The following is a 24569-nucleotide window of genomic DNA, read 5'->3' as shown; positions in this document are numbered from 1 at the left end:
CTTCCCTTCTTCTTTACATTATGTTATTTGTTGTCATATATACTGCATTTGCATCAAAACGTTTTGAGTATCAAAAAGACATATCAAAATGCATGCATAAGAAGGTTTTTATATCAAGCTTAACTATTTTGTAAAACAACATATTTGAACTAAATCATGTTTGTGATAGCAAGATTTGTCTTAGACCAATTCAATCATATGCATCAAAGTATGAAAGCTTTCATAAAACATGAAAATGGTTTTGTGCATGAAAAGCTAGAAACAACATTCTGAGTAATATCTTTCTAAGCACAACATTCTGATCAACATCATTCTGAGTATTGCATCTGCATAACATAAACTAAGTTTTTCATAATAACAGTATTCTGAAAAATGTTTTTAAGTAATGAACTTTTGAACGTAAGCAAATGTACATTAACATTAGGTTCTAATAATCATATCAAATATTTCATAATGAGTGTTGCGACTAACAACTTAGAGAGCTTAGCTATCTAAGTGCTTGAACCTCTATGCCATGGCGATGCATGTTAGGAGTTGTGGGGGCAATTGCCCCCGAAAGATTTTATTTTCTTTTGTTAAACATATATAAGATTTTTTTTTGTCCCCATAAAAAAATAACTCTTGCCCCCATATTATATATATATATATATATATATATATATATATATATATATATATATATATATATTTTAAATGAATAAAGAAAATTATAAGATAGAAAAGAGAATATGTTGATATTAATTTTACCACTTTATTATTTTAATTTTTACCATTCTCACACCTTTAGTACTAAATATGTAGTACGTCAGTGATACACAAATACACCTTGACACAATCTCAAACAGATAGAAAAAAGGGAAAATTTGTCACCACTTGTTATTCCTTGGATCAATTAGGTTCTGTAATTTTTAAAAACGGTTCAATATGATCCTTTACTTTTAAAAGGTTCAATTAGGTCTTTCATTTTATAAAATGGATTCAATTTAGTCTCATTATTCTTTCATTTGCTCAAAAAAATTTAATAAGTAGAACCTAAATTAGTTTTAAATAAGACCAAATTAAACCTATTTTAAAAAAATAAAGTACCCAATTAAACATTTTAAAAGTAAAATACCTAATTGAATTATTTTTTTAAAAAAAACATGACCTAATTGAACATGCAAGTAATAGGAATACCAAATTGAACTAGCAAAATAAGTTAGAGGAAAAAATTAAACCATTTTATTATAGACTATTTCCTTGCTCCCATTTAGTAAAATTTTTGGATCCCCACTCCTCTCTGTCAAGACTTTCTAAACAATAAGGTAATCTTGAGTAAAAGTTCAAAAATGTTAAAGTTTCAGGAAAAGTTGATAAAGTCACAATTTAAATCCCCTTCTTGTGACATTCTGATCACTCCAGTTACATCCTCATAAGAACAAATGAACTCCAAGTGGAGCACATTTGTGAAAAATGATTGTTTTCAATAAAGATATTCATTACAGAAGGAAACAAATTAAGCCATAAAAGGAGTGTGAACTTACTGATAACAAATTTGGTAAAATTAATCACTTGGAATATGTGGAGGAAATATTTGGACTTAGAATATTAAATAGGTCCTATGTTATGGAGTTAAAGTGTCAAAGGGCCTAATGAAGCATAAAATGTTGTGTGAGGTAAGGATGACCATAAGATTTAATAAAAATGGAAAGGTCATGTTAAATTTTTTGAAGCATGTGGCTGAGCTTAACTAGGGAGGGCATAAATGAGTCAAAGTATGACTCTGTTCTTGAGGGTGTTATCCAGTTTGAAATCTTTGTGTGATTTATGCTGACCTCATGGGTTGGAGTATCCTTGTTAGATTGAGTAACCTTGATGCACTGCTGTCAGTCTCATCTCATTGAGAGTGTGACATCAAGTTTCCCATGGCGTGAAAATTTATCAATTGCATGTCTTCTTGGACTTCTTTCACAAGTGGTTTACTGGTACCACACGCATCTAGAGTCTTAAGTTGAATTCATATCATAATGCATGTGTCTATGAGAAGATATATGATCATGTGACTATGGAATGAATAAGTTGTCACTTGTAATAATGTATGGTTTTAATTTTCTTTTAATCTTTATACTATTATATGTGGTGAGATGTACCTCTCTATTGTAATATTTGTTTGCGTTTAGGTTGATTGTTACCCGCAAACAAGGATCAACAAAATAGTGAGCATGACATTGAAGAAGAGACTTAGTCTCACATGCTTGGTTTACATTTCAAGAGTTAGGACTTGTAATCTGATAGTTGTGATATTGGGATGGAGTTTTATTTATTTCTTATTTAGTATTGTCATATATTTATGGTGTATGGCCTTTTAGAGTGTTAACCCTCGTACTTATCTTATGTATGCTATATGTATGGGTGTGCATGAGATTTAAGAATATGAACCATTTACTCGTGAAAGTTTTTGAAAAATTGTTAATTTCGCATTGCGTCTTTATTTGTTTTTTGTAACATTAATTAAATAACGCTTGTGGGATAAATTTTACATACTTCAATAAGAATACATTAACTTTTCCTTAATTAAATCTCTTTTCAAGTATAAATTATCCAACCTATCAAACCCAACTTTAGGGGCTTGCTTTAGATCATAGGGGGCTTTTTTCAACTTAAAGACATGGTTGGTAGTTCAAAATTTTAAAAAAATAAGGGAATGATCTGCATATACTTCTTGAATAAATCTATTTATTTAAAAGGACACTTTTCACATTCATTTAAAAATTAAAACAATTTATAATCCATTAAGCAAACAAAAGTAAGTAATAATCTAATGACTTTATCTAACTATAGGAGCAAGTGTATTTTCGTACTCTATTCGTTTTTCCTAATTATATAACTTAACAACTAATCTTGTTTTATTTTTAGTGATTACCCCAACTCCATCCAATTTAATTACAAAACTCAATAATGGAAAATTAAATTTACTCCAAAAGTCGTATGTTATTCCTAGTTTTATGTTTGAATTAAGAGTGTCTATTGTCACTCTATCCATTATATTCTTATATAAGTAACTTTTTATTTATTTTTGTTTAAAATAGTCTTTTCATCTTTGTTGATCAAACTAATAATAAGAATATTTCAAATAATTTTTGTTAAATAGAAGTAACAAGAGACACATAAGAGTATCAATAGACACTTTTAACTTGCTAGTGTCACCTAATGATTGAGACTTTAGATAACTTGTACAAGGTTTTAGATTCAATCTAAGGGTGTTTACGAGTTGAATTTGATTAAATTCATTATCTAACTCAATCAAAATTTTACGGGTTAGATATGATTTGTGCAATTCTTTTCAAATCCAATCCGATAATAAACGGGTTGGAATAATTAGGTAAAAAAAAATTAAAAATATTTTTTAGAATAATAATATGTTTTGGCCTAAAGCTTTGTAAGTATATAAGAACTAAATGTAAAAAAAAAACAAATTGTGAAAATATTTTACTAATATAATTAATGATTTCACTACTAATAAAATATTTTTATTTTAGATAGAAATAAAGTATGATATTAGCATGCGGAAACATAAATAAAATCTTGACAAAGATAAAAACAACAATTTAAAAAATAAAAAAATTGGGTGATTTAATTTAATAATTTAATAAACTATATGAGCTAAAAATTATTAATGTGTTTTATATTTAATAATTAATTTATATATATAATAAATTAAATTATATGATATGAGTTGGATCGGATTAAAAAAAAATAAAATCAATTATCCTACTCACTCATAATTCGGTCTTAATTGAGTTAGATTGAATTTGATTCAAACACTTTAAAAATTTAACCCAATATTAAATTAAGTAAGGAGTAGACTCACACTCATGAACACTCTTAATTCAATGCTTTTTTTTTTATAACGTACAACAAAAAGACACTATTAAATTAAAGACAAAAGTTAGATAAAATATTATATGTATTGTTGGTACTTTTCTCAAATCCAAATCTATTTTTTCTTAACTGTTAATTATTATTTTCATCTCAATATATAAGTGACAACAAGATGAAATATCAATTTTAATTATAAAAAAGAAAAAAGTAACCATAACAATACCTATGATGCTAGTTTTTCGAATTAAAAAAGAGTATTTTATGACCAGCAAAGTTTGAAGTTAGCACAAGGAAACGAAGTGACCAATTACAACTTGAATTCTTGCAAGAAGAAACAAAAATACCTGTAGATTGGACCGTACTTATACTCGTCTTTTATAGATAAATACATATGAAAAATATTTTTTAAAAAATTGTAATTTATAATGTATTGAGGACTACCAAAACTAATCTAACATAGAAAAATTCAATTGCAAAAGGGCTAAATTTAAAAATATTGAAATGGATTAAACTTTGCTATCTGCTAACTACTCCACTCTGGATGTTCCTTGAGAAGGTTATGTTTCGTTCATTAGTTACCACTATGATTGGCATAAATTTAAAAAATAAGAGCTCTAAAGAAGAATAAAACAGCATGGACAGACGAGGAAGATAATAAAATAACAAAAGAATCAATCCCCAGACACGTCGTAATATGATTGGGTGTTTTGTAGCTTTGGGAGACAACACTGTCAGACTAACATTTTCTATTTCCATTTCTTTATCTTCTTTAGAAATAAGAAACTACGTATTATACAATAAAAAAAATATCTTAATACATTATGATGCACAACTGTTCTGTCCGCAGTACTACATTCAAAGCATCTTTCTAAATTCTAATTATTAAATCACACTAATCTTCAGCCCAATAATAGATCTTCAATAAAAAAATGCGTTTATGACTGCAACCAATAGATGTTTAGGTATATTATTCATATAATAACTCGGTAATAATTTAATTATATTATTTTTATTGTATTAATTATTTTATATTTTATTTCATATCTTTTATTTTTTATTTTTTATCGTACACTTTTCTATACTTTATATATAAATACAATTTCCTAAACTCACAAAAGTCAGCCTAGTAATAAGAAATTTAAATAATTTACATAAGTCTAATATTGAAACATCATTATCATCATTGTGAAAATATATATATATATATATATATATATATATATATATATATATATATATAATTTCTCTAAATCTTTTGCTAAACCCTAAAAACTGGATTTTTCCTAACAGAAAGAGATTAGTCAAATATTTTAAGTGTATCTTTCCAAACCTGAACTCCACTAGAAACCCCTTTTCCTATTCACAAGTAAATAGCAGAAGTTGGTGAGATTATAAAGCTCTATGATTCATTGGGCCTAGTCAGAATCTCACCACTGCCAACCTGGGATTCTTTTGCTGCTCACATATATTAGTTAAAAATTTGTGTTTTCTTTAATGGGGGTCGTTCTAACTTCTTCTAACCTCTATCTACCCTCTGGGAAATTTTCTATTGTGTATAGTAAAACTTATTAAAAAAAATGTAAAAAAATTGGCACAAAAGCTTCTGTTTTTGGTGAATTAAAAGAAAGGGGAAAAAAAATCAAGAAATGCCAGAAGTTATGGTTGACCATGGCTCAAGTTAACCAAAAAATGTCCTAATCATTTCTAATTAGACTTTTGAGACAAAAGGGAGACCCCATTAATACAGCTGGTTACAGCACAAGTGAAATCATATCCACCAGAATTTGCGATTTAGCAAGGTTAATTGACATGACCTTTTACGAGATTTTAGTGAAGATCCACGAAAATTCGTAGTGGATTGATGTGATGTGCTAATTATTAACGGGCATACGCTAACCAATGTTTTAGGACAAACAAATAATTTCTTTTTACTAGAAAAAAGAAATATCTATTATCTAATATCTACTATAGATATAAAATATAGAATTTATTTAACATTTATTTTAATGCCAATCATTAATATAATTTTATCCTTATAATAAGATAATAATATTAATAGGAAGCGAGAGAGAGACAATGAAAGCTGGTAGAAAATCTTTGTTTAATTAGCGATATATCTTACAGTTGGTGCCAGAATAATAATAAGAATTTGCACCAGAGAATGCAGAATCGGTCCTAAGATTTTACAGTGAATAATTGTAAGGGGGAATTTTTTTTGAAAAAGACCTGCCCCAGAAGATAAGAAACTGAAATCAGGGGGGGGGGGGGGGTAAAAATTGAGAAAAGAAAAAGACACAAAAAAAAAAGATTCTCCTATTGAATAGATCTAATAGTAATAATGGCTTAATGATAATAATCCATGGGGTTGTTGGAATTAAATGTTTTGTTGTTGTATCAGCAGTCTTCCTAATCTTCTGGGCTTCAATTCAGGCGTAATGAAAGGTGAGTCCTTGCTGATCAGAGCTCAACTTTCATCTGTGGTACATTATTTGAACCTGCTTATTCCAAAAAAGAAAGAAAATAATAAGAATATGAATAATGTCAATTTTGTTGGGCCTAATGAAAATGATATTTCATTAACGTGTCAATAATGCGTGACTTTTTTGATCAAAAATAATGCGTGACTTTTCTTCTTTATTACCGTTGAAACTCGGGGATTGTATTGGTGTTTTTCTGTTAGCTGCTTGGCCAAACCCCATCTGAACAATGGTGTGGAGATCGTCCTCTAAGAATGCTAATGGAAACTGAAAAATCATTAGACATAAGAGTTAGTGGAAAAAAATCAAAAAGTTTAATTTCTATACAGTAAAAAAATTTGTATTGTCAACCAATCAAAATTATATTTTTTAGGCCAACCAAAAATTGTTAGTATTACTTTTGACATAATCATTGTAAAAGTCAATAAATTAAACATACATGATAATATGTGATTGGATATCTCTAGATACACTATATTTTAAAAAAATGTTCAAAATCAAAAATAAAAAAATTCTAGTAATGTAATGAACTTTTTTTCTTTCTTTATTAATTTGTAGAGAAAAGTAGAAGAAGCTTATAATTACCTGAGAGCCACCATCATTAAACACATTTAGGGGTGGTAACTGCATGGCAAGGTTTTGGCACAAAGAAGTATCTAATGGGTCCACTGAGCAGTGGGTCACCGATCTGTTAGGTATGTTATTATGGGCAACTGGGTTGTTTTGCTGAGGCTGGTGCCCATAAAAGGTTTGTGCTGAGGAATCTAATGGGAATACTGCATTTGGGAGTGTTGCCAAAGAATTGTTTGACTGGAATACCTGAAATCATCAAAAGACAATGAACCCCATTTCAGGAATCTTCTTAAAGAAACTAAAAAGCAACAAATTTGTTAAGGAGAAAAAAGAAAGGTGAACCATATAGTATTTGTCTAATCCAATAAAACTTACATCTTTTGAAATAAGATTCTCAATACTAAGATCCATCCTTGTGTTAACAGAAGCCAACTTCATAGACAGAAACTGCCATCAGGGAGAAAAAAAAAGAAGCATAACTTAGTGAGCAAGAATACAAACACACACATGATGACAATCATTTGGAGAATTGAGATGCTTATTTGCTAAGATTGGTTACCTCAACTTGACGCTGCAATGACTGAACATAATTTATAATTTCATCTAGCATAAGTGCCTTGCCAGTGACCTATAAAGAATAAATAAACAATTCAATTCATACCAAAGTTAGTAAAAGTACTGAATTTTACATTTACCAACACAACACAAGCCAATCTTCTTTGGATTTTAACTTTATCTGCATATACCTTATTGCAACCTGGTACAAGATCTTGGAGCAGCTTCATCCTCTCACTGATTTTCTCCCTCCGTACCTATTTCAAGGTTAATAAAATGTCAACATGAAAGCTACATATAGTTTTGGTGCAAAGTGTCATTAATAGGAACCAAAAGCACTTAATTCTTACACGTTCTGCAAGACTATGGCTGTCAGTGGCTTGGCCTCTTCTTGCTCTCACATGAATGTAATCTTTTGGTGGCTCGGGAGGTTTTGAGTTACTTTTGTTCTGTTTCTCTTCCTCTGCTTTGGACTCTTCCTCAACCTTCACTTGGCCATTTTCATTTCCGTCGCCCTCATTTGGCTTGCTGCGCTTTGAATTTGAATCCTCACTACCTTCAACACCCTGAATTGAAAAGGACACCTTTGAGATTTCAAAATTGCCTTGCAGAATCAAGGTTTTAGAAAACAGTCCTTGATTACATCAGCCGCTGGAACATCAAGAAATGGGACAAAACTACGACTGTAACCACAATTTAAAACCTTATGCAGAATCAAAAACTATCACAAAATGGGAGTTTGTCTTTAAAAAAGTACTCTCTTTTTCCTTGTTTACCTTGGTAGGATTAAAAGAGTTTGAAGTTTCTTTGGCTTTGCCTTTCGAAGAAGCTTTTCTTTTCCTGGAATTCATCATATCCTGTGAAGTTTTCACCCCAATTTCCCCATTTGGGGCTTGCTCAGAAATTGTAGATTCCTCTTGAGAATTGGCCCCTTCCATTTTCTCCTGCTCCTGATGAATTGCTGAATTCTTGTTCTCTTGGGCACCCATTTGAGATCCAAGTGTTTTGAGCAATGGACTACTTGAGACTCTAGGCAACTTCCCACCATGTTCCATTGCTGGTGCAGATCTTTGAGCCAATTCAGCATTGTTCACCCCCAATTGGACACTCCTATCATTGAAACTCCTGCTGCCAAAGCAAGAAAACTTTGCAGCCCTCTCAGCAAAGCCAGGATCAGCTGAGAATTCAGCCACACTGGAATTCAAAGCCATTGTTGACTTCCCTCCTCCCAAATTTGCCAACCTCTCATTCACCAAACTGTGGACAATGTTCACCTTTGGAGGGGAGCTCAAAGGGGTGCTGTAGCATGAAGTGTAGGTGCTGTTATTGCCATTACTATTCATGCAAGAAGATGCCACAACCAAAGGGTGAGGAGAGTGTTGTGGGATCTCATCAGAGCTCCCAATAGGTCCCAATTTCCCCACCAATTCCCTGATGATGAAATTCTCATTGGACTTGTTGTTGGGGTTGGATGATGCTGCTGGTGATGAAACCATTGAACTCAGTGCTGAGGAATCAAAATGGTGAAGGCCATGATCTGCTGTTGACTTGTCCCAATTGGGGTTGTAAAAGCAATCTTGGGTTTGCTCAGGGGCACAATTCATAACTGTTAGTTGAATTCCCATGTTTGGGGGTGAGAGTGATTGCCAAGAGGGCACTGAAGAAGGATTTGGTGGTGAAGGTTCAAAGTGAAGAGGGTGTTGTTGTGTTTGTGACACCCCAGAAGCCAGAAAGAACTGGTTTTCCATCTTTTGTTCAGATCAAGGGGTGGTGGTGGTGGTGGTAGGCACAGGAAACAAAACAACAGAAAGAACTGAAATTGGTAGTTTGTTAAGGTTTATTATGTATGTCTCTGGAACCTGAAGCAAAATGATTGTGATTTTGGGAATTACATTAGGAAACAAGGGAGAGGATTTAAAGGAGTAGCAGTAGCAATGTGGCAAAGTGGGACAACAATTGGAGAGATTAATGAAGAGGGTTGATTGGGTTGGAGTTGAGAAGAGAGAGAGAGTTGGGTGTGAAAAGGGAAATAGAGTGTGTCTGGTAAATTAAAAAGCTGGGAAAGATTGAGAGAGAAGGGAAAGAGGGGGGAAGAGAACAAATTGGAGTACAATGGGGTTAAATAGACCCCAAAAAGAAGAGAAAACACTGTTTTGACCTTTTCTTTTTTTAAGTTGTTGATGGCAATGGTATTGTGATATGTCAATGCTACAGTAAAATAAACAAAAGTCAAAAACTCTTAACAGAAGAAAATAGAAATGTATTTATTATTAATATCTTCTTTTCTAGTTACCAAAATTTTAAGATTAAGGTATCTCATACAGAAGGAAAGAATAGAATTTACAACTTATCTAATATGTACAAAAGGTTAGTTTTTATAGATTGTTACAGTTTTTTTTTTCTTATATTATCAATAGCTTAAAATTATTCCAAATATGAATTTGGATAAAATTATTACAAAAGCAATCATATGGTCATATATAACCATTTATGATTAGATAAGAGTATAAAAGAAGAAATATTTATACTCAAATTAAGTCTGTAAAAGAATTTAAAATATTAAAAGGAGTAAATAGTTTATATTGATAGTATAAATTTTTTTATAATATTATTTAATCATAAATCATAATATATAATAAATTTGTACTTTAAAAATTAGTTTATTAATTATAATTTTTGTCAGTAGATCATTTGAAATTTTACACTAATAAAAATTAAACTTTATTAACTAATATTGGTTAATAATAACCGGTAGTAATTTATGTTTCTTCATAATTTTTTTATAAAAATTAGTCATGACTTCCAAGTTCCAATGGTATCAATATCATGATTTATGCTAAGAAAAAAAACGATTGAAAATATATAACATTGAATTAAATACTTGTCATCTCGTCTTTTTACATATTTTTTTCTATCTTATTATCATTAAGTTTCCAAATAGAAACGCTTTTTTTTTACAAAAGGAAAATCAGAAATATTATAGAGATATTTTTCTAACATTAAACGGACTCAATTAAAACAAAAAACGGAATTTAAATATATAGGTATATAATGCTATTATTTTATTAAAAAAGTTGAGGAATAAGAATATAAAGTTTATATAAAATATTTCCTTTTTATATACTATCGGGTAGAGAGGAGGAGTGAGTGAGCAATTATTAACCATTACTACCAATTTACTAGTAATTATAGTTTGTTTGTTAGTTTTTTTTTTTTTTTCTCTCTCTCTTCATATCTGATTTTTAAATGGCATCTCTCCCCGCAAAAGACGGAGCAGGGTGTTGGCTGCCCGGCATTGGACGTCGGAACACCAAAATGTCTCCTTTCCTTTTCTTCAGACACTACACTTTTCGGGGGCCATCTAATGGAAGCCAGGAAGGATCGACAGCTCTACTAAACTTATTATAATTTTCTTCCTTTCTTTTATTTTTTTTTTCTTTTGCTTCCTGTTTGGTTTTTTAATTTGATTGTATGTGTTTGTGTTTGTCTGTTTGGAAATAGTATATCCTTAGTATTATTGTGGATTTTTTTTTTCTCTTCATAAATATTAAATATGTTTTATTTATCATAATTTTTTTCCTTGTCTAAATTTGACTGTGCGTGTAATGCTATTTACTTCCGATCAAATATTACTTTAAAGAATTTGAAAAGTTAGATTGACAAAAGTAAATTGTATGAGACACCACCAATTTATTGTAAGCGTCAATTTTTTTTAAGGTTAAATATTAATTTCATCTTGATGTGGATATCAGGCATCACTTTTGAAAAAAAATTCAGCAATCAAGCGGATCAAAATACTGGATTAATGAGTCAAAGATCAAATTGATGAATGATTTATTAACTCGGTTAACTTAATATAAATTAAAAAATTAAAAATATAGATAATATAACTAACAAAATATAATCAATTTATAGTCTATATTTTTACATTACTTAATTATGTATCACTAAAAATTATTTTGTTGGATATTATCACTAAATTATTAAGAAAATTTTTGTTATTTTCTAGAGCTAATTATAAAAATTGTTAAATGGTCATGAGCAACAATAATGAAGATATGTAAAATATATAAATATTAAATCATATCAAAATCAAAATAATAATTATTAGTTATTATATATATTTTTTATCAAGATCAAAATAATATTGTAGGAGCATATTATATGCTAGTATTTAATAATTAGTTATTAATAGTTTAAAATGTTTTAGGAATTATAAAAAAAAAGGAATTGCAAAAAAAAAATTATCAACTAGGCAAATCCGTTTTGATTCACTGATTTTAACTAAACCAAGCTAGTCAAGTTGGGTTGATCTGGGTCGACTGCATTTTTAATCCAATAGCTTAACCGAATTGGTCAGGCAGTCCGATTTTCACAACTATGTGAGAAATAGAATTTTGGTCAACAAAAGGATGGAAACGATGCAATGGTTCAAGGTTTTTCTAGGCAACCTCAATCATCAAACACTAACTTTACTCCATGGAATTTCGACACCATATAAGTGGTCCATATAGACCCCATCCTAACCATTTGGGGAGTTCCTTAGGCTGACCCTACAGAAGAAGTGTAGTTTTGTCAAAATAGATGAGTGTGGGCATTAAATTACCTTGGTCAAGCCCTGACCTATGAAGGAGTTCTCCTTTCATCTATTCTATAGGTCCATTCATGTTAGCCCCACAATTCCTCCAGCACTGAGATGAGGATCCTATCTACAACCTCTCAACCTACATCTCTACTTATATGACTATGCACCAACTATGCACATACAACACACCAATGGAAGATTTCATTTGAAATCCTCTCGGGTCCTAGATACAACACCTCGATATCAGCCATCTCTAATGGTTTGACTTATGGGTCCAAATAAATCTCACCTCACTTCGAATTCCTTGTTGTCCTAAATACAACACCTTTGTACCCGTCATCTCTAATGGTCTGACTTAAAGGTCCAAGTCTTAACAACAACAATCCACAACAACCATCCATCTCGTATATATTAAAAGGGTCAACTAAACCTTTTGGAAAGTAATTTTTTGTCACTTCAACATCATTCGAAGTTAAAAACATAGGGGTATGGACTTGGGTAGATATCCAACCAAGCAAGACCCTAGGTTGCTTTAGTGGATCAAAGTTTTGGCATGGAACTCACCCTCTTAGAGCTACCATTCTTCTATCAAATTTTATCGAAAGAACATAACTACTTAAAAATATATAGTGACGGTTTCAACACCAAAATTCATATGCATATCACACACATCATCATCTGATCAAAACTTAGTCATCTTACCACATGCCAACTAAATGTGCATTAGTATACATACAACATCACCTCATAAATAAATGTACTACACTTGTATAGTCACTTATAGAATTCACAATTCATCTAAAATCACCTTCTTCATAGCAACATCTCAAACAAAGGGAATAACCCTTGTTTCAAAAGTGAATCACATAATATCATCATAAATTAACTTTACTCATTTAATTAAAAGTTCATAAAACAAAGTTAATCTCATGATATTGACTGAAACTAGCTTTGAACCTTTTCTAACTACTCATAAAACTAATCAATGTCTCATTTTAATCACCCTAGGAAACCTATATCAATTTCAAAAAAATAAAGCTGTACTTGATATAGCTAGCTTAAGCTTGACCATAACTGACAACTTAAGCTAGAACAAAACATTATGTTCTTAGAAAGGGGGTGTTTAAGTGACAAATTAAGTGGTAGTTGTGAGCCTCAAAGCACAATTTTATTCCCTAGATTAAGTGCTCAACATGTTCCAACTTAAGCTAGGGTCTTGAAATGCGAAAAAAAAGCAAGAGAACAAGCACTCTAATACTTTACAAGGTTCTCAATTCTCAAATCATTTTTCATACATCTCGTTTTATGGAAATCAAAGTAAAAAAATCAATAGTTTTAGCCAATAAAAACACATCATAATTCAAAGGAAAAGGTTCCTTTACCCACTAAGTTGAGATCTTCTTGAAGGAGAAAACTAAAGGAAGGATCTTGAAGCTTCAAGGAAGTTCTTTCCTTAACTGTTTTTGCAAGTTCAACTAGAAGAGGATCTAACCAACACTAAAATAAGCTCTAATCAAATTTGGATCTACCACTCAAAACTTTGTCATACCCATCTGCTAGCCTCTTGGTGGAAAGAGAGAAATGAAATAAGAGATCAAAAGAGAAAAATAAAGGTATTCGCCTAGCAATAATCAGTTAAAATGCTCTTGGAGGGAGAAAACAAGTCTCCTATTGTGTAGAACTTCAAGCCTCTAGCTCAAGAGATGAGAGAAACTTGGAGAGAAAAAAGGAAAGAGGAAATGGGGAAAGAAGACTATGTTTCAAGCTTTTGAAGCTTGTGGGGTGTGTTTTTGGGAGGTTTCTTGGGCTTTTTCTACATTGCCTAAGGTTTTCTCCAACTTCACCCACTTCTACATGATCATAAGCTCATTAATGAAGCCTAAAGCTCACACAAATCACTAACAACACAATATCACATAACTTTCATGCTATTTTTTTAATTAGTTCATTAAATAGGGTAAATTTAATTTAAATTTTTCTTGCAATGTTAATCAAACACTTAACATATATTATAAAAAACGACAATATTACACTATGAGCTAAAGTCTTCAAATGGAATAGAAAAAGATAAGATTGCCTGCCACATAAGATTAGAACTCCACATGGAAAGTCATGTCATCACCATGACATCACTTAATGAAACTTGATGACAAAGACTAAATATATCATGAATAAAATATAGGAATTAAGATCAGGCAAAATTTTGTTTATACGAAATCTGCCAAAAGTTAAGAGACAAAAAATATATTTTATCCCATATTAAATGATTAGATGAATAATATTTAATATTTACAACGAGTTAATGAATATAGTAACTTGATTCTCACTCATGCATCATATATTAAAATTAAATTAATATATTAAAATTTTAATTAATTTTAAAATATTTATTTTCTTTTGAAATCTTTTGATCTAATAATTAGATGGATAACATTTATTATATATATATATATATATATATATATATATATATAAAATTATGTATAATATTTTTAAATCTTCTAATAATATTTAATTTTTTTGATATTGAGTAACATATACTCTCTTGGTAAGTATTGAATATATTTTATATTTTAAGGACATAATATATTTACTATATTATTTAATATTTTCTTTATAATTGAACACTTAGATTAAATCATCTGACACAAAATTGTTTTAACTTAATCAATGGTCTGTAATTTGGGTTCTAGGTATGTAACAACACTAAATATTTGAAGAGAAAACTTTCCTATTTATACTAGTGATCTTTCTTGACTTAAATATAATTGCCTTTGGTGAAGAATACATTTGGTTTATACCAAATAATTTACTTTCCTTATAAATAGTAACAAGAGATTTGTAGAAAAATAAAATATTATTCAATTATAAATATAAATTTACGAAAACATAAACTTCATGTTAAATTTTTTACACATTAAAAACGGTTTAAAGAAAATTTGGATAATTTACATGAAATCCTATGTTTAAACCTCGCTATTGCCATTATATAATATAAAAAAGAAGCAAGTATTACTATAAGAGGTCAAATATGTAGTAATATTGATTAATATTTTTTAGAAATGTACATCAAATTTTATTCTCTATTAATAAAAATGAAATTAATTTCATTTCTTAAATAATATTAATTTATTCCCTATACTAAATTTTATAGGTATTAAAATTGAATTTTGGTATATTCTGAAGAATAAAACATGTTTTACCATTATTAGTAGTAGTATATTATAGCCTATGCAATGTACTGGATATATTTTTATTTTATATAACTAAAATTTATAATAAATAAAAAAAATCAAGTTATAAAATAAAATTTTGTAATAGATAAATATTTTCATACATAAAAGTTATATTTCATATTTGTGATAAATAATTTATATTATGATATAATATTATTTAAATTATTGATAATTTATTGAAAAATATTAAAAGTCAATTGAAAAGTAATAATGGAAAAAATATATTAATTTAAATAAGAAGTTAAGAAGAATTTCCTAAGTGGTCTCGCTGAAGAATAACTGCTAAAAATGTTTTTATTCAAAATAATTATTCTAATTTTAATTTATATACATGAATTATTATTTGGGTTAGGTTGAAGATGTTACTACGCCAGATGACAACCATTAAGATACAGCTTACGAGCTTTAAGTACGGTATTATTACATACTAACTAACTTTACCCCCAAAAAAAACAAACACACACACACGCACACACACACACACAGAGACAGAGAGAGAATCTTGAAACAAATTAAGGCAATTAATAAATATAGTATATAATTATATATATTCTTCAATCTTGAAACAAATTAAGGCAATTAATAAATATAGTATATAATTATAATTTAACATTTGTATCAGTAAATTATTATAACCTGAAGCTGAGGGAGTGGGGTCTACAAGGGCCATGGCCATAAAGTTTTTAAATTCTTATCGTATTATATATAAAAAATATTTTTTTTCTCTCCTATTCTTAATTTTTTAAGTTCTTTTCAATATCTTTTTTTTTAATCTAAAAGCCATTTTTTATTTATTTTTTACTTCCCTCTATTTGATAATTATATTTACTTTCTCATACATTCTTCTAACTTTCACAAGATTACAAGTTTTACTTCTTCTTTTTTTCTTATCAGCAATATATATATATATATATATACTAGGAGAGAGAGACACTTTGTACTTCTTTACATATTTTAAATGAAAATAAAAAATAAAAAGAAAAAAGATTTAGAAATTTTAAAAAAGTAACTAATAACATGAGATAATGAGTAATCATTAGGAAAAAAGTAGTAAAAGTTTAAAAATCAATAAAAAAATAAATAATTTATTAAAATGTGTACACAAAATAAAAGTCTTCTATTTATTATTAGTATAGATATATAATTAAAGAAGGGCATCGAAGATGCCAAAACTTACCGTGAGAAGGCATAAATGCCCAGCAAAGTAGCAGGGTTAGGTAAGGGGTGAGTTTGTTAAAACTTTAAAATAAGTGTCTTTTATATAAGTGTTTTTTTTAGAAAATAGATAAGATTTATTTTTTAAAATAAAAAAATGCTAATACCCAAGCATACTTTTTATACTTGTTTGAGTAATAACAATGAGATTTTCCAAAATCATGCTAAGAATAATTAGGATTTTTGAAATTTTTAAAGCAAAAATTATTCAGACAAACACATTAAAAAAATAAAAAAATTATTTGTTTTATTAAAATAAGTACTTATTTCAATAAATAAGTTTAAATAAGCTGACTCAATATTTATACTTATTACATGAGATAAAAATATTTACTAACCAATCAAACACATGACTATGAAGGCTAAAATTATCCTGCCCTACGCAGTAACTATACAGCATAGTCTTTCCCAACAACTGAAAATTTTCTAACTGCAGTTCCTAACCCGCAGCTAATAGGAGATCAATATCTAGTTGCCCATGGAGGGGTCTACCATTACCATTAATCCTTACACATGATGTTGGATATACAAGTTCATGGAGACACCACCCATTGATTGAATGACTAACCAAAATTTTTTGTCTTCCCTTGTAGCCATGACCAAGTTGTAAAAGAGATCCTCTGCAACAATGTTTGTCCATCAAACAATCCTCCCTTAAAGATAAATTCATTTCTCAAGGACCAAATATTCCACACAGCTGAAAACTGTTTGTACCTGGAGCCAAGCGTAGCACTGTTTCCACATGTCCATAACCTTTGTAGACGAAAAGAAACAATGATTTAATGTCTCCTCTTCACAATTACAAAAGTTGCATTTACAATCATCCACCAAATTGCTTCTTATTCGGAGATTAGCTTTTGTTGGCAACTTGTTGAGCTTTCGGTTGAACTTTTAGCCACCAAATATCCTTCATCAAATCTGAAACTTGTGATCCCACCAAGCCCAAATGAATTTCTTTGTAGGCCGAATTAACCGAGAAATTTCCGGAAACATTCACCTCCCAAATCCAAGTGTCTTTATGGTCTCTATCAAAGTTGGTTTTAGTCAAAAAATTATTGAGTTCCTCCAAGTGACCTTTCCCACTCAAACATACTCCTTCTCTACTCAAGACTCCATTTCAAAACACCTTCTCTCCAATGACCCACCCTCTCACTGAACTAATTTTTTTGATTGGAAATATTGAATAATCAAAGGAATTTTTCCACCAATTCATCCCCACCCAATTAACAAGCCAAAATCTTGCCTGATTCCCAATACATATTTTCCACATGAGCCTCCTATCAAACCATTTATTTGGACTTCCCTCATCACATACCAATTTTAAATCTCTCCACCAAAGAGATGAGTGAGATTGAGTATCCTCCCTCAAAAGACCTCTCCACACCTCATACTTAGACTCTAGAACCTCCACCAAAGGGCTCCCTCGAGTCAAAATAAAGCCCATCTCCACTTGGCCATCAAAGAAACATTACAATCATTAATCTGTTTGATTCCAAGCCCCACATGATCTTTCAGACAACTCACTATATCCCAACTAACTCAACAAATCTTTCTCTTTTCCTCATCACCCCTCACCAAAGAAAATTTCGTTGTACAACAATAATTTTACTAACAACAACTTGCGGAATTTAAGAAAGAAAGAAAAATATAGGGAGTGAGATCAACACTAAATTAATCAAACAAATTCTCCTGGCAAAGGACAAGGTCTTGTGTTTCGAGCAATTTTTTCTTTTTGCAATTATGGGCTTCCATGTTTCCTCTGTCCTAGGGTTAGCATCAATAGGGATTCCTAAATATGTAAAAGGAAGGGAAAGAAGATGACAATTTAAAAGTTTTGCAAATCTCTCCATCCATAAAGCCCTAAAGCAACTCTTAAAAAAATTACCTTTAGGTCAAACATCAACTCAAAGCATCTCATCATGCTTTTGATAACCAAGACATTGTTCAAAGTGGCCTCAAAAAAGTGTATCATCCACATATTGGAGCAAGTTGACCTCCACCTTTTACTTTCCCACTTTGTAACTTGAGTACATGTTTCTTGATATTGCTTCTCTCATCATTCCACTAAGTCCTTCCATCACCACAATGAAGAGAAATAAAGCCAAAGGGTCACATTGCCTTAGTCTTCTTTGTAGTTTGAACTCTTTAGACGGACTCCTATTCACAAGAACCGGGACCATACTAGTATCCAACCAATCCATAATCCAACCACCACTTCTCTTTGAAGCCAAGCCTTTGGAACATATAAGCAAGAAAACACGAACTAATGAAATCGTCATATGCCTTTTTATAATCTACCTTGAAAACAAGACAACTTTTCTTTTTCCTCCTTGCCTTATCAATAACTTCATTGGCCACCACTACCCCATGCATGAGACTTTTACCACTTAGAAATGCGCCTTCTCTCTTATCAATAACTTCATCAAGGAATTTTTTTTCCATCTGTTCCCTAAGATCTTAGTAAGAATTTTATACATACACCCCCCCCATAAGTGATATTGGTCTAAATTCACTCAATGATTGGGGATCATCAACCTTAGGGATTAATGCAATAAATAAAGCATTACTTCCCCTAGGTAACACCCCATTTTGGTGAAATTAATCAAGAAATCTTCATACATCATCCTTCAATAAGTGCCAAAAATGCTTAATGAATTTAAAATTTACTCCATCCGGTCCTAGTCTCTTTAAGTTGTCACAATCCTAGAAAAATGGGGACCAACATGTTGTTATCTTGCTCCTAGATTTTGTTTGAATGAAACCCCATCATGTCTTGGTCTTTGCCATCAATCTTTGCTAAATATCTTCTCAAAGAATCTAGAAGCCTCCTCTCTCCTAGGCTCATCACACCCCCCATCAATATAGAGCCCTCTAAGCATATTTTTCTTTCTCCTCCAATTCACCACATTATGAAAGAATCTTGTGTTTCAATCTCCCTCTAAGTTCAACTTCATTCTAGCTTGTTGTCGCTTTCCTAGGTTGCCATAGTGGTCTTTGTTCCATATCTTCAAAGTATTCTTCATACCCTTTAACTTTTCTTTCAAGACAAAGGCTCCCCATCCTTGGACCACCAATCCATTCTATGCTTCCTCTACATACTTGTCAAACTTTTTATCTTCAAACCAACATTCCAAGACCCTAAACTGTTTGATCCCATAATCCACCATATCATGCTTCAAAACAAGCGAGCAATGATTAAAAATACTTCTTTCTAGCACATGTTGTGGAGATTCCAACCATTTTGAGAGCCATTCCCTATTCTCCAAAATTCTATCAAGTCTACTCATTGACTTCCCATTTGGCCTAAACCAAGTATCTCTTTTCTTGATCATAGGGATATCTTCCACCCCTAAGTCCTCAATGAATTGGTTGAATTCTTTTCTTTCACTCCCTGCATATCTTGTCCTTCATCTCTCCTTTCATTTGCCCTCCTAACACTATTGAAATCTCCCACTATGCACCAAAGATCTGCATTGCTTTGTGACTTTTGGAAAGAAGATCTTCCCACACCCTTCTTTTTTGTTCCTAATCACAAGGAGAATGCACATTAGCAATAACTACACCACACCTTTCCTCCTTCCATATCCCTTCAACCAATATAATTCCATTACCGATAATAAGATTTGTTACCTCCAAGCTCTCCTTATTCCAAATGCATAGTATACCACCGGTAATACCAATTGCTGGATTAAAGAGAAAATCAAATACTAATCTCCCCAAAGCACGCCACAAAGATCTTGGTTTATGTCCTCCTTTTTTGTTTCTTGGATACGAAGAAATTGTATTTCTTCTTTTATCACTGATTGTCTAATAACCCTCAAATTTGCCTTCCCCCCAAGTCCTCTCACATTGTATGATAAAATCCTCATTTATTCACCTCTTGACCCCACTGTTGTTGGCCCTCTGACCTCAATTTAGCTTTTTCCTTGTCTCTATTCTCCAATACTCCAAGTCTTTCCAATATACCTTTATTCTTCCCTCCATGTGACACTCTCATGCCAATTGTTATTTCCCACAATTTAAAGGATTCAATAGGATCCTTTGGCAACAAGAAAATTCTATTACACTTCAATATTGCTATCCGAAAGGACATTGATAAGGGACTATCTAGCATTGCCCATGTCCTTTTTAAACCTCTCCTTACTTAGCTGTTGACTAGAGGTGTGTTTGAGACCAGCGATAATTCAAGAGTTTTTGTTCTTCTAGTTACACCACCTACAAAGTTATGAGACTTTGTGTTGTTGAGCACACTTATACCGCCCTCTTGTGTTTCTTTCACTGATCTTGGTGTAGTCAACCTAGTGTCTACTCCAACAACTACAATTGCCCCATCCTCCTTTTTTTCGTTCTGCACAAAAATAGGCTCAAGGTCCATTGAGTCAAGTACTACAATTAAATTACCTTCACTAAAACCCAACCTATTTTTATTTTCACTACTCATCATCGCACCCGTTTCCCCCCTATTCTGCATCAATTATCACCCCCTCCTTTGTTACGTTTTTATGACCTTGATTAGGCCCAACCTATTCTTTTGTGCAATTGTCCACTATTGGCTCCTTTTGGGCCAGGTTATTGTGACCCAATTAATGCCCTCACTCCTACTTAGTAGCTGACTTACAATCCTTTTCCCATTCTCCCTTTTTCCCTGATTAACCTCGCTTTGACTTGTATTGGTATCTTCAAGGTTACCTTTCCCATTTTTTCGATCAATATTGGTTCCCTCGAGCCCTCCCCTCTGTCCACCATTTTGAATTTTCTTTTTTCCCCTTCACTTGTCCCCAAGAATTTTTTGTTCTTATACTTTGCACCCAGAGCTTTCTGTCTGTTGCTCCCACCCATTTCACTGTCCTTGTGTCTATTACTTTTTCTCTAGCATCTTTTTTATTTTTCCATTTGAGTGTATTGTACCATTCTATTCTAAACATCTTTATCCATCAGGTACTTAATCGAGTTTGTCTCTGAGTACCCTTGTCAGAACACAACTTCATCCCCATCCTTCTACACCTCGCCCCTCTGTTCATTGAAATCCCCTAAACATTTTGATTCAGAGGAATAAACTTGCATTCCAATTTCACTTCCTTCCAAGGAGTACTCACTATCCTTGTTATGACCTCCTCAAAGGTTACAATGGCATTTGCATTGTTGTCCCTAACTTTCTTCCCTGATGCACACAAGGTGGATTGAGCCATTGAATCTGATTTTTTTGCTTATTGATACTGATTGGGGATTTTCCACTTTGACAAGAACCTTAATTGGATCAATTCTCATGGTATTTCCTAACTCTTCCTCCACCCTAACAAGTTCTCCAATGGGGCTAACAACTTGTGTCACACACTCTTGGGTTCTCATACTTAAGGGTATGCCCCAACACCATATCCATGCCAAGTGATTACGCGAGGTTATGTCCAGGTTCCATTTTTTAACTTTGTTCCCAGTTGTATTTCTTATTCTCTAATTTCATTTATAAGTACCATCTCATCCCCAAGGTATCTCAGCTTTACCTCTCCGAAACCCCCTACCACATATGCCTCATCCAACCTACAAATAGAGTCAAGTCTTTTAATTTTCCCACATAACAATTTCCCAACCATTTGATCTTCTATTTTAACTTCTAGCTTAATGTCCATATCCCACCATATATCATCCCTTGTCTTTGCCTTCCACCTAAAGTTTTTGTCTTTGTTTCCCCTCCTCGTTACTTGAGCATAGTTTCTATTGTCACCAAGTTTTATCCCTCCACCTCTATTACCCTATTCTGCATTACTTTTATTTTTTTCCAGCAGCAATACCAAATATCTCCCTCTTTTCTCCTTTTCCAAAAATGTGAGATGTTGACTCTCATTTGCATATTTTTAGTACAAATGTTGTTAAGTTGTGCTTCCATCTCTTATGCATTTTTTACATTGAGAAAACCTCACAAACCCGTAGTGGTAACCCAATTTGTCTCTTCTATTTAGAACAAAAATCTCCCTTACCTTCCCAAATCTTAGGAAATTTTCCACAGTCTTTCATGGCCACAATTATCTGAGAATTTTGAGAAGAAAAAGATCATAATTGGACCTGGTGCCCTTCCCTTACCCCTCCCTGTATTCCCCTCTTCGTGTTTCCCCTCGCACACTCTCATTTGATTACTCTATGAATGCTCTCTACTTTCTAATTGTTCTTGCTCTTCCTACTTAGTACTTTGAGTTTCTTTTACTATGCTTCTAACATTTTGTATCTGGCATGTTTCCCCCCCTAAATATCTATTTATAATTATTGATTTTGCAATTGCATTCCAAATGTATGTTATTTTTTCTTGCATCATGTAGGTTATTTTGTTTTAATGTGTATTAAAGGCATTTTCATTGCATTCCATTATTGTGAACATTCTTTTTTTTCTATTGTTTTTTGTATTCTTACTTATTAACTTTCTTTCATATTGATTAGACTATTGGGGTAATGATAGGATTAGGCATCCCACTTAAAATCTCACATGTGCTTAGGCTTTGTTATAATAAATACTCCATTTGTTACTATTTATAAGATTCGATGACCTAATTCAATAAGATTAAGGAAAATGATTAATTTAATTAGTTGATAGCAATGCATTTGTTCTATTTTTTTTTTCTTCAAAACCATCGTTCTTACTAATACTCATCATTCTCTTATATTGTTTAATACATATAGTATAATTAATTAGGAATATTTAGTATAGAAATAATTAATGTAAGAAACATTATGGATTGGATCTTGTAAAAAAGAACAAGCATCACTTTTAATTTGAGTCCTATAAATAGAGTGGGAGGGAGTTATAAAATACTTAAAATAACTTAGTACCTTTCATAAAATGATTCACTTATAGAAAAATTAACTTTGAACAAATAAAATAACATATTTCTTTTAGTAATATTTTTTTTGATTTATAGTTTCTATTTTTGTTAATGATTCATCTATATTTAGTTTACTTATCTAAGCATTTATCAAGTATAATTCATTTAACCAAACATTTTCTAAGAATTTTTCATGTGATTCAAGTATCAATTTTTTAAAATATTTTGAATAATATGTTTTTTTTATCATAATAAAGTTTTCTTTTCACTTAATTTAAATGAAAAACTTTCTACTTCCTTATCCTCTTGCTATCGATCTTTAGACGCTTATGTATTGCATTTGTTGTACTTACTGATTATTATCTCTTTTATGCTTAATACAATTACATTTTTTTCTCATAAAAAAATATTAATTATATATTAAATTTCTTAAAATGTCATGCATGCAAAAAATAAATTGACTCGTGTCTGGATCTTGTTACTTTTAAAATGTGTGAAATAGTTCTTAAAATTTTCGAATTATGTACTTTATTCCAATTTTGTCACAAACTGTTAAAAATGGATGTGCACGTCGCTATCTAGTCCTCAAAATAATGATTTGATACTTTGTAAATCATCTTTACTTTAATGTATAATAATTGATAAGCTTTTCAAAACTAAAAAATGTACAAGATAATATATTTATTAATGTTTAATTTATCTTAAATTTAACATGCTCAATTATTAAGATGCTATATATATGATTCAATTGTTAGATTGGTCAAATTAATATCATAAAAATTTATTAAAGAGAGTAAATATCCAAAATTTATTACATGAATAATGTTTTTGAATTATTCTTTTATAAAAATAAAATATTTTAAAAATATAAAAAAAACCAATCTTTAATTATTCTTTTATAAAAATAAAATATTTTAAAAATATAAAACAAACCAATCTTTAATTCATAGATTGTGGTAAATAATTATTTTGATCCTTGAATATATAAATCGATAATAATTTAATTTATGAAAGAATGAAATTTTTTATTTAATCTCAGAATATATAAAAATGCATCAATTATATGTTACATATAACTTAATGATAAATTAACCTATAAATTTTATAATTTAATGTTAATTTATAATTAAATATTACAATTAATAATAAAACAATTTTATAATACTAACAGTAGGACATAATTAAATTTTTACACAGTTAGAGACTAAACTAAATTAGAATTTTTGATTTTCAGAAATTAAATTATAATTAATTT

At 30.7% G+C, this 24569-nt stretch overlaps 1 protein-coding gene across 1 annotated transcript; it reads right to left on the bottom strand.

Moving 5' to 3' along the window:
- Nucleotides 1–5938: 5938 nt before the first annotated feature.
- LOC114390887 (transcription factor bHLH62-like) lies at nucleotides 5939–9575 on the bottom strand. The gene is made up of 8 exons (XM_028351804.1): nucleotides 8243–9575; nucleotides 7817–8032; nucleotides 7658–7723; nucleotides 7471–7539; nucleotides 7287–7358; nucleotides 6924–7157; nucleotides 6503–6605; nucleotides 5939–6356 (listed from the first exon to the last, which is right to left on the bottom strand). The coding sequence occupies exons 1-8, from the start codon at nucleotides 9212–9214 to the stop codon at nucleotides 6319–6321; spliced, it is 1770 nt and encodes a 589-aa protein (XP_028207605.1). The 5' UTR covers nucleotides 9215–9575; the 3' UTR covers nucleotides 5939–6318.
- Between the last annotated feature and the right edge of the window lie 14994 nt (nucleotides 9576–24569).

The sequence above is a fragment of the Glycine soja genome, chromosome 16, assembly GCF_004193775.1.
Source record: "Glycine soja cultivar W05 chromosome 16, ASM419377v2, whole genome shotgun sequence".
Taxonomy (NCBI): Eukaryota; Viridiplantae; Streptophyta; class Magnoliopsida; order Fabales; family Fabaceae; genus Glycine; species Glycine soja.
The sequence above is the reverse complement of the archived record's forward strand: the minus strand, read 5'-3'. Positions and strand labels throughout refer to the sequence as shown.

Bases quoted from the DNA above. Each gene is read 5' to 3' on its own strand.
- LOC114390887 (XM_028351804.1), bottom strand. From the start codon at position 9,214: ATGGAAAACCAGTTCTTTCTGGCTTCTGGGGTGTCACAAACACAACAA. The intron at 8,033-8,242 runs GTAAACAAGGAA...TTTTCAATTCAG, and splicing joins ACTCTTTTAATCCTACCAAG to GGTGTTGAAGGTAGTGAGGA. The intron at 6,606-6,923 runs GTAATTATAAGC...ATGATTTTTCAG, and splicing joins TTAATGATGGTGGCTCTCAG to TTTCCATTAGCATTCTTAGA.